General features: G+C 39.1%; 1 protein-coding gene across 2 annotated transcripts; it reads right to left on the reverse strand.

The window, feature by feature from the left end:
* Window positions 1-1666: 1666 nt before the first annotated feature.
* Window positions 1667-9998, reverse strand: LOC119770739. Of its 2 annotated transcripts, none has more exons than XM_038266154.1 (3): window positions 9810-9998; window positions 3180-3399; window positions 1667-3012 (listed from the first exon to the last, which is right to left on the reverse strand). In XM_038266154.1, exons 2-3 carry the CDS (start codon window positions 3295-3297, stop codon window positions 2516-2518), a joined length of 615 nt encoding a protein of 204 aa, XP_038122082.1. In that variant the 5' UTR covers window positions 3298-3399; window positions 9810-9998; the 3' UTR covers window positions 1667-2515. The 2 variants fall into 2 exon arrangements, with proteins under 2 accessions (XP_038122082.1, XP_038122081.1); XM_038266153.1 differs by having other exon boundaries at window positions 9796-9998.
* Between the last annotated feature and the right edge of the window lie 848 nt (window positions 9999-10846).

Consider the following 10846-nt stretch of genomic DNA (forward strand, 5'->3'; position numbering starts at 1 on the left):
AAACATGAATCATGTAAAACTCGTAAAAACATCTCAATTAAAAGTCAGACTGTTAAATCCTTCATCATTTAATTACAAATAATTTTGGTTCTATATTTCCACAGCCGGCTGTCTAAGATTAAACCATTTCAATTAATTCAGTTAACAGCCGATAAACGGGAAATGTCTCATCCGCAGCATCCGATTGCTTGCCTTGAGAATAAATCATAATACCTTTCAACAAACACTATGATTTTGGGTCGCATCATCATCTTCTATGATGAATCCTGACCAAACACCCTATCCTACTAACAAATTTTCAGGTTCCTGGCGCTTGTGAGGTGTAAGCACAGAGTAAATCAGCTGCCCTAGTAGCAACCTGCGCTAACTAACATTCCCGTCCTTTAAAATCGAGATCTACAAACTGACATGGCGGGCGCCGTTGGTGGCCAATGACTGTTACCTATTCGCAACTGATCTAGCTTTAGCAATCATGGTGTTTTATCTTTTCAGCGCATTCATACATGCTGTTGATAAGAGAATCGCCTCTTGATCGTCGAAGCATATAATCAGTAGTGCTGAAAGGATATTACGGTTCTGTTCAGCAACGGAGGGGCAACCATGGGTGATCTCTCATGCTCATGCTCATGCTCAGCACGACTGAGTGTTTCTAGCATATGTGGCGAGTGTAGCTAATTTAGGTAATTTCAAATTTTAAAAACTTTAAAACTCGATATCTCTGGAATGAAGCATATTCCTTTCTGTCGATAAGTGATTCTTATGTAAAATTGGACGGGAAATACGATGGTGAGGTCAAATTTAAAAAAATAAATAGGGCTGCTTTGAGATACGGCCATTTATAAGTTTTCAATTGCGCAATACAGGTAGAAAACATATTTTAATCCAAATTTTGATCACGGAAATGGATTCTACGTCTATTGAGTCTAAGACCGACCCTCTAAGATTTGTGGTTCCTGAGCAAACGCCGTTTGAAGATAGGGGTTTCGCTCAAAAATCGTCAAAAAGTCGATTTTTTGGGAGGGTACAAAATTGGATGAAATTCGGGATTTTTGCATGTTTTGATAGTCTCAACAGCTCTGCCAAATTTGAGCAGAATCGGAGATGGTAATTTTCAAATGCTGTTCCGCTTCAGATGGAATGACTCGTATTATGATTGAATATAATGAAAGTTCGATGATCGGTTGTTTTTAGGACAAGCAAAAAAAAAATTATATGATTTCATACAAATCCCAAAGCCAACATAAAAATTGAATCTTACATCTGTATCATGTTGATGATCCAAAACGGGTTATAATGTTGAGTCACCTGTTAAAAATGCACCGTCATTCGGTCGGATGATCCGAAACCCATAAAAAAAACCTAGTCCAACACCCTAACCTAGTCCAATGACCAACTAACACGCATTCGGTGATAGACCTAATCGATACCCCGCCCAACGGGTACTCTCGTCACATCGACCTTGAATAAACGCGATTTGGTCGTTAGACGAGATGAAAAACACCGTTTTCTCCAAACAATGGCGCGATGATGGACTTACCTTATGAAACTAGTTGTTTTTCGGAGTTCGTTTTGGGCTCGCTTGGCTGAATTTAACGAACGAGTAAAAAAAAAAACGGCGAACGAAAGAAAGAAGAAAGAAACGCGCTAAACTGTTGACTAATTTACATCATCTTTTACTTTATTTTCACCTGCAGTTGTAACAGTTGTAGGCTAGTGTGGGTTTTGGCACGCAGTGCGTAATTGCTTACAAATACCATTGCTTATAATAGGAGTATCTCGAGCGCGCACGAGCCGATTTTGTAATGCTGCACTTTTTTTGTGGGCCGTTGTTTTCGTCCACTTTTACTTTTATCTCTGTTTATCAACATAACTTTAACGGTGTAACTGGCTGCATTGCAAACATTTTTTTCTGATGAAGTTGGTTTGCTTGCAACGTGACTCTGGTATGTTGAGATTGAACTATTTTTTTAGAATAAATAAATAAATAAATTAAGTTGAAACTAAAACGAGATAGCACTGTTCTGGTTGAAATCTTTAACACGCCAAAACGACCACATGAAAATAAGTGAAAACGAGTACACGAGAACGGGGTTAGGTATCAACGACTGTTTACTTCCGTTTGACAGTTCTGAACTGCACTGAAACAAATCAACTCAACAAATTTAGGATTCGTTTCAACGTTTTTGTCTCACGTGGTTGCTTTTGCGCACATCTAACCTTAATTAGCTAATTAATTAATTAAATTTAAAGAACCTAGGGGCTTACATAAGCCTTAAGTGGTATACACAGTTTAATAACTTACAAGTCAACACTCGCACTGGTGGCCGGCAGTGAATGAGGGTGAAAGAAACTTAACAATTTCGACGAATCTCTTTGCAGTAATTAGAGCTGCACACTTGGCTGCGGCGAGCCATTCATCTTCATACTCCGCTGAGTATACTCTCCTCCGCGTGGTCTTCATATTTGGCATTGTGAGTATCTTGGGAGCTTCCTCGGAACTCCACCGGGAGCGCTATCATCGCCGGGTCATTTGTGGCCAGTGCGAGTACGGCCTCGACGTTACGCTGCTAACGCTACCACCGGAGTAGAGCTTCGAGTAGTGTCCGAGACTCGGGCTTAGACTGCTGTAGACCGGCTCCAGGCCCATGTCACTCCGGGAGTACGGATACGAGGGCGCTATGCTGCTGTGGATCGACGGCAGTGGAGGACCGTCCAGGGACAATGTGTGGGCCGGATCGCTGTGGATGTTGATGTTGATGTTCTTTTCTTGCGCGCCCCAGGAGTGGCCGGAACTGCCATGACTGACTTGCCCGTACTGCCCGTGCTTGAAGAAGTTGATGACCTTCGCCAGGCCTACGCTTATGTTGATGACCAGGATGGAGGTGGCCACGAACAGCGTCTTCAGCGAGATGACCGTCAGGAACATCAGCAGCATCTTGATCCCGCCCAGCAGGAACACCATCGGAAGCATCACGTTCTTCATGATACGGATCCGGCCGAAGGTTCTGGGAGCTGTCAAAATAAAGTTAGGTTATGTCATCCCATTAGCCAAGATGATTTCCAATTTGCAGCAATCTGAGTAATTTCAAATGAGCGTGTAATTGACAGTTCTCGTTCTGTCAAATACACGCTCACAGCATTCTGCTAATATTCAACTAAATTTAGAAATTTCACCTCACCCATCAATTCACCCCTCGATTTGGCAGCATCTTCCGGTGGCTCCAGACCGCAAATTAGAGACGGCATCACGATCAGCACCGCAATTGTCGCCACCGCCAGGAGTGATTTGGCGGCCATAATGGGGCTGTCTCTCTCTCGCAATTGACTTTCTTCGGTGGCGTTTGCCCCGTGACTGAAGTTGCTGATTCGGTGGGAGAAGTGGATCCTCCTCGTTAAATGCTGTTGAAGTAAAAAAATGGGAGATAATGGAGTTTGGAAAATTAGCAGGGCTTTAGAGTGCTGAAACGTGTTGGGGGTGTAGGAATTTCTTGTTGGTTTTTATTTCAGTGTGCTTGCGAGATCTGCTTTGCGGTGACGATCGGTGAACTGGCATTGATAGATGGGAGGGTACTTAATGAACACTGTCAATGTTTGATTTGTGCGGAGAATTTCAATTTAGCGAAGCGAAAGTTTGGCTTAACTTTAGCATTACTATTTCATTGCTTAACACAGACAAACGTAATTATTATTTTTTAAATTCTTTCGATCAGCTGTAACTTCAAATGATTGGAAACTAACCACGGCAATTTCAAATTCACCACCGCTTCTTTACACGCGTTGAAGAGTTGCATCAAACTGTATTCGCACATACTGTAAAAAATATGAGCAATGCAATCATCATTATCACGTTTGGTAAAAAGTTTAAGGATTTAAATCTGCTTGTCTTTGGTTTCGTAGTGTGCATCCATACAGTTTTACGTGATATTCAATTTGATCGTTAAATTTATGATTGGTGAGTTCAATGAAGATTTACGCATGTTCTTCTATGTCCATATTGATTGAGTTCAAAACAATTTTAAAGTTGTTTTCAAGAAACAAGATTGAATTCCTCGAAAAAACTCAATACTTTCACTTCACACGTCCCCCACAAATTTGGCATGAATAAATAACTCGGAAATACCGAGAAAGTCGTCAATCTCCTCCAACAATCAGACAGGAGACACTTTCCCTCTCCGCACAAGACCGTCATTATCCCTGTCTCACATACTAATGATACATTCCCGGAACTTAATCACCGTTATTGTTGGCAATATTGAAGAATTGTTTTCAGTTCACGTGTGTCTGTGATTGATCTTTTTAAATGATCTCTCCTCAAGTTCAGTTCCAGATGTCTGCAATGAAGTCCGATTCCGTTGACCCCAACGGAAATCTTGAAATGGATTACACAATCTGCTCTACTCTACCTACACGCACACTCAGCCAAATCTCACTCTTACTTTCCGGAGTGCGAGCAAACTTTGCGATAATCATAATTATGGGTTATTTTGATGTGATAGGTGCGGCCAACACGCAGTAGAAACAGAAAACAAAAAATCCGCGCCGGTCAACTCTATTCAAGTGTGAGGAGCGGTCCGTTTGCAGCCCAAAATTGGAAAACAAAGTGAACCTAACCTCACCTTAACCAGACGCGTCCGCCGAGTTTGATGGACGGACGGACGGGTGAAAGAGGTGTGTAATGATAAAAAAGTGTATTTTTTTCTTCATGCTCCATTTCACTTTCAGTGACCTTCATTCAAATGGACTAACAGTTGTTTGCCGAGGCGCTGATGTTATGACCACTTATTTTCTGGCTTGGCAAAGCTCATTGACTCCGTGGTCATGGTAGGCGTTGGTACGTTAAAAACAATCAAGTATTTTTGAAGAATAAAAGTTTTTTGCGCATTTATCAGACAACTCAACGCAATGATCAGAAACTCACCACAATGATTTTAAACTCACCACTGCACATTAACTTATGTTTGACAGTTGGTTTAAACGGTATGAACGCATACTAACCCACTTTGAAGTGTGCAGGTCAACAACTAGATGGTAATGAAAGAGATTGGTGTATTTTGATAAATTTGTTCAATGATTCAAATCTGTTTGTCTGTGGTTCTAGTGAGGAATAATTTAGGTTGGAATGGAAACTAAAAATCTTGATTAAAACACAGACTAATAGACGCATATCCATTACCATTACACTTTTCATGGAAAAAAAACTTGTAACGCTCCGTATTAAGCGTTCAATAGGGCGATTTTTTTTATCAAGAAGAAGAAATATGTTTATTGGTTGCTTGTGTTTAGGGCTAACAAACAACTCCTGAATGTTAATCTAACAAAAGACAACAATCACCACCATTAAAGCCACAAGTTTCGGTGACGTGACGATGCATTATTACACCTGAATTTAAAGGTGAGAAAGAAATTATCACCCGGCCGCCAAAACAGTCTGCTTCCGGCCCCTGACAGACAGGCAGATACAAAGATGACATTGTCGAATCGCGTGAATTGGGTTATTCAACGCTTACACAACGAAGAAGGAATTTTCATGGGTACTGGAAGATACACGAAAAAAAAGCTTGTTCAAACCGTGCAATTTTCCCTCCAGGAATTTTCCAGTTATTTATGCTAACCGCGAAAAATTTTACCTGGAGCAACTTCAAATTCTCATCAGTTTAGGTGGCCAATTGTCCGCACGAGATTAGTATGCAGAGAAGTGATCCCGTTTTTTTTTATTTGGTGTAACGAAAATGAAGAAACTGTTTTTTTTTCGGGTACTTTATGGACTATCGTGAGCTGTTTTGGACGCGGCGAAAGCGAGCACTGGACCGGATTGTTGATGACGGTGTGGACCTGTTACTTTCGGAAACATGTTTATTCATTGTATGGAAACATGCAAAGGAAAATTAGGCTCTCGTTTGAAATTGGATTGACATTCGTGGGAGGTTTTGCGATTCAACAATCGATGAACTATTTGATTCCCTAATCAACAATTTGAAATAATTTAAGTTTGGTCTAGTTCAAAAAAAAAAAAAAAGAGAGAGATTCGACGTAAACGGTTGAATCACACGTAAAATCATGTTTTACGTATAATTTGTTGCAAATTTACATCAAATTGCACTTAAATTTAAATGTTTAATGACGTGTAGAGCGTTCAATTTCCTGGCGTTACAAATTTTCCGGGAAACGGGAAATTTTCGACCAATTTCCCCGGAAATCCCGGGAATACTCGGGAAATTTTAAATTAATTGAAATTTGTCTGATCTTGGATCTGGTTAATGTTTTGCAACAAAACTGTATATGACAGCGAATTCAATGGTTAAAATAAGTGTGATGATCAATTAAAAGCTTGACTTCATGTAAAAAATCATACAACTAAACGTTTATTTATGTGTCCAGGTAGCGTAAAGTTTGCACATTCTTTAAATTGCTACTCCCGGTGTTAATCCATAAGTCATTGTATTTTTTTTTTAATTTCATAAGCTCAAATCGTATCATAAATCAAAAAAATGATCTCTGTATTTTATGTTGAGAAGTATTTTTTTATCAAAGTATTTGGACAGTCAAATATTTGGACACCTCTTAGACAATACAAAGTTGTTTAACATTGTTTTTTTCTTATGGTTTTATTATGCCACATGATTTCCGGGTTTATAATTGACTTCGGTTGATTGTTTTTTCCTAGAACAAAACATGATTTAAATCAACACCAATCGACAATCATTCTTACATTTTTCATATTTAACCCTCTTACATCCAATATTGCACCGGTGCTTATTAATTCTTTCACTTCAAATTGTATTTTTTATCAAACGAGTTGAAATAACTCTTCTTGCACAAACCTATTTGAAATATTTAATTATACCAATTCAATTTTCACCTCATTTGGTCATGGTAAACACATTACGTAAAAACCTAGTTTTGCTTTGGCCCGTGTGGATCAATCGGACCGCATACTGGCTCACAATCCAAAGGTTGCTGGTTCGAATCCCGCGGCGGGCGCTCTAAAATTCTTAGTGTCAATATGGGTATTCGGCGCCGTCGCTCCGTGCCATACTCTAGTACACTTAGGAGCCCAGGGCGGCGAAGTCCTTGTAGTTAAAAAGGAAGACACTAGTGGTTGGTGCCTAGCAATGGTGGCCGACAGCTATAAAGTCAACTTCGTTTTTTTTAACGATTTGATAAGCTTACCTAAATTGTAATAGTTTATTTCCATGAGGTTAATCTATTTCCAGATGATTCAACATAACAATAAATTGAATTGAACAAAATAATGTTGAGTTTTTTCATTAATATTTTTTTCCGATCATTTTCCAAAATTGGTTCCAAAAGTTAAGAAAATGTAAACTTTCAGTTGAATTTTGGAAATTCGCGGGAAAGTTACAAATTTACCGGGAAACGAGAAAATGTTTTTGAAGGATATTCCCGGATTTTTTTCCCGGGACGGAAATGACGCGCTCTAATGACGTGCAAACGTGTTACATCATAAATTATGTAACATTCGGAAAATATTTTTTTTTGTGCGCATATAAAATTCAGGTAAGGAAAATACATAGATAAAATTTGCTAAAAACTAATTGGAAACATTCCAGGACCGTGGTGTAGAGGTAAGCGTGATTGCCTCTCACCCAGTCGGCCTGGGTTCGACCCAGAAGGTCCCGGTGGCAAATTTTGAGACGAGATTTGTCTGATCACGCCTTACGTCGGACGGGAAGTAAATGTTGGCCCCGGACTAACCTAAAAAAGGTTAGGTCGCTAGCTCAGTCCAGGTGTACAAAAAAAATCAATTCTCGAAACCGTGAAGTCAGTTCACGATTAAAACACGAAGGAATATATTCACGTTTATGGTTGCAAAATACACCATACTCATGAATAAATTCCTTCGAGGATCTCACATTCGTGAACTTAATTCACGATTACGGGAATTGATTTTTTTCTGTGTAGGAGTCGTCTCCCTGAGTCCTGTCCTGGTGGAGTCGCTGGTAGGCAGTTGGACTCACAATCCAAAGTTCGTCAGTTCGAATCCCGGGGTGGATGGAAGCTAAGGTGTAAAAAGAGGTTTGCAATTGCCTCAACAACCAAGCCTTCGGACACCTAGTTTCGAGTAGGAATCTCGCAATCGAGAACGCCAAGGCAATGCTGTAGAGCGAATAATTTGATTTGATTAATTGGAAACATTTTTTTCATCGAAATACAATTTTTTATTCTTCACGGTCAATAACATAAACTTGTACTGATAAAGTCCTGTAATTTGTGAAAAAAATCTAAGTCGGGATACCGAAAACTGGGGTGACTTTGATAGCCCGGGGTGACTTTGATAGGTTTTTCAAATGCCCGTCAAATCAATAACTAAACATTTTTGAGAATTTTGAGTATGTAAGCATTAAGGGATAGTATCAAAATTTGTGGCCAAATCAAATTTCTATCAATGTCACCCTGGAATATCAAAGTCACCCCAGTTTACGGTACCACATGTTGGTATCCTCTGATATCAAATTTACTTCGGATAGCCATTTGTAAAATCATTAAAAGTTGGGATAACCAAATACTTTGAAAACAAATCAATCAACGGATTTTTGAATTTTGGTGGATTGCAATCCAGTTTCATTTTAATAACATTTATTTTTCAATCTTGTTATTTTTTATTTTGTTATTTTTCAAGCATATAAAACGGAATCGACGTAACACCTTATAATGTGGCCCTCTTAAACCTTGCGGTTTCGTCAACGAATCCACAGGCGTGTATCGTTCTTTTTGCGACAAGACTCCGCCTCCCGGGTCTCCTAAGTGTGAAGGTATGGGCACGGGGAGAGGGCACCGAATACCTATATTTACACTTAGAATTTTTTTGCGTCCGCCCTGGGATTCGAACCGGCGACCTCTGGATTGTGAGTCCAGTGCGCGGTCCGATTGATCCACACAGGCAGACAAGCATATGCCGTTCATCAATGACAAATGTATTCGATGTGGTGAAGAATATCACTAAAAACAACATGGAATCATCAAGTGAGCAGATTTGGCTGTTGCATATGGATCATTTCAGTTTTTTTACTAACAACAACTACTGCACTAAAAAAATGGCATGAAAATACCAAATTTTAGAATATCTTGTGCGTGGAAGACCACAGGAATACCAAAATCTGATTTTCCAAGGTCCAAGATTTTGGTATTATTTCATGGTATTTTACCATCTATTACTAAGCAACCAAGGGCACATTTTGGTCCCTGTTATTTGCCCAAGTAATGCCAAAATTTGGTATTCCCGAGTTATTTACTTCTGCTCGGGAACCTGGGTAAATAATTAAAAAAAACTCTGTTACTTTTCTTAGTGTGAAATTGTTCAAAAAATCCGTTAATGCAGTCTGTTTTACGATTCAAACTCATTTGTATTGGGAAAATCATGACATTTTAAGAGTGTTAAAATAATCCTTTTTTGTAATTATTGTTAGACCTTGAAATTTGTATACAAAATGCGTGGAAAATTATAGATTAAATTGAGATTTGTTGTTATGCTGACTTATCTTACAAAAAACGGAGTTTTTATTTTGGTTTGAAAAATCCTTATTTAATTGTATCATTATGAATTCAAACCATCATAACATTTCTAGCACTGCTTATGTTTCTAGGTCACATAATCGAAGATTCCGTAAGACGTCGTGATAACACCGATTTCAAAACACAAACCCCCGCTGCACCGGTTCCATGAAGATGCCCACATCACCTTCAAAACCGGAACCACGAAGCGCGCGGACTTGTTTTTACAGTTTCCCTACACGGGATACATGTATCCCTTCATTCAGCTCATCCCAAACTCACACCAAAAACTCGACCTGTTCCACAAGGTTGCACTTTTTTTCCAGACTTTTATCCAAAAATCTCCTTCACACTTGGCTTGTCATCGTGACGAAATGGTTGGTGGAAACTTCGCGGCTGCACACCTTATGACACCTAATCCAATATCAGCTGCCTTACAAGGGCAGAGTCGAGAAATAAAAAAAAACACTCCAAACTACTCCAACGACCAGGTGGTACTGAATGGGCCTTTCTTCGCAGATCTTGCCCGAAGACCGTGGCAATCGGCGAGAGTGTCTGTTTTGATAGTGCCACGCAGAGAGAGAGATTCGACTTGTTTACATCCCATTTTGGACCTTTCTTCGGAGTACTCTTGCTCTCTGTGTTGATCGTACTAATGAGTTATTTTTGTGTGAGAGAGTAAATTATTGTCAGTAATTGATTCGCTAATTAATCTGACATGTTGCACTCTAGTTATTTTTTTTTATCTTTAAATCTAAGTATTAGACTATTTTTTAAATTCAAACTTGATAGGAAAGCATACAAATTAAAGTAAGTAATAATATGTATCGAATTACACAAAGAATAATCAAATTAATCAAGGTGAAAAAAATTACCAACTAAAATTTGTTTGAAAAAAAAATCCAACCCATCGATTCCAAGTGCTAGAAAATGAATGTTTCAAATTGTTCAAGTAAAACTGAGAGTGAGAAATGAACCAAATGCCAATGAATTTCGGCGTGCCTCGTGGTGAGTGAAGCGCGCAATGTAACATTATGGCATTCCACTGCTGGTCGGCGGCGGCCGCGTGTTTGAAAACATGTGTTTGTTCATTTCTCCTGCTCTTGGTTTTTTTTTCTCTCTCTCTCGTGATAGAGGATGGTTGGAATGAGACAACAAGTCGTGCGGCTTAACGTACTTTCTCCGGCAGTGATGCTCAAACTTGACGGTGTGTACGTTGAGGTTTAAAATAATGAAATGGAAATGAAAAAATAATCAAGAATATCAATCAATTTAAATACGGTTAAAAACATTATACAAAATACCATTGATGTACAATCATTACTTTATTTAC

The sequence above is a fragment of the Culex quinquefasciatus genome, chromosome 3 (genome assembly GCF_015732765.1).
Source record: "Culex quinquefasciatus strain JHB chromosome 3, VPISU_Cqui_1.0_pri_paternal, whole genome shotgun sequence".
NCBI classification, from domain to species: Eukaryota; Metazoa; Arthropoda; class Insecta; order Diptera; family Culicidae; genus Culex; species Culex quinquefasciatus.

Coding starts and splice junctions, on each gene's coding strand:
- LOC119770739 (XM_038266154.1), bottom strand. CDS start 3,297: ATGGCCGCCAAATCACTCCTGGCGGTGGCGACAATTGCGGTGCTGATC. Junction 3,013..3,179: donor ATCGAGGGGTGAATTGATGG/GTGAGGTGAAAT, acceptor TTATTTTGACAG/CTCCCAGAACCTTCGGCCGG.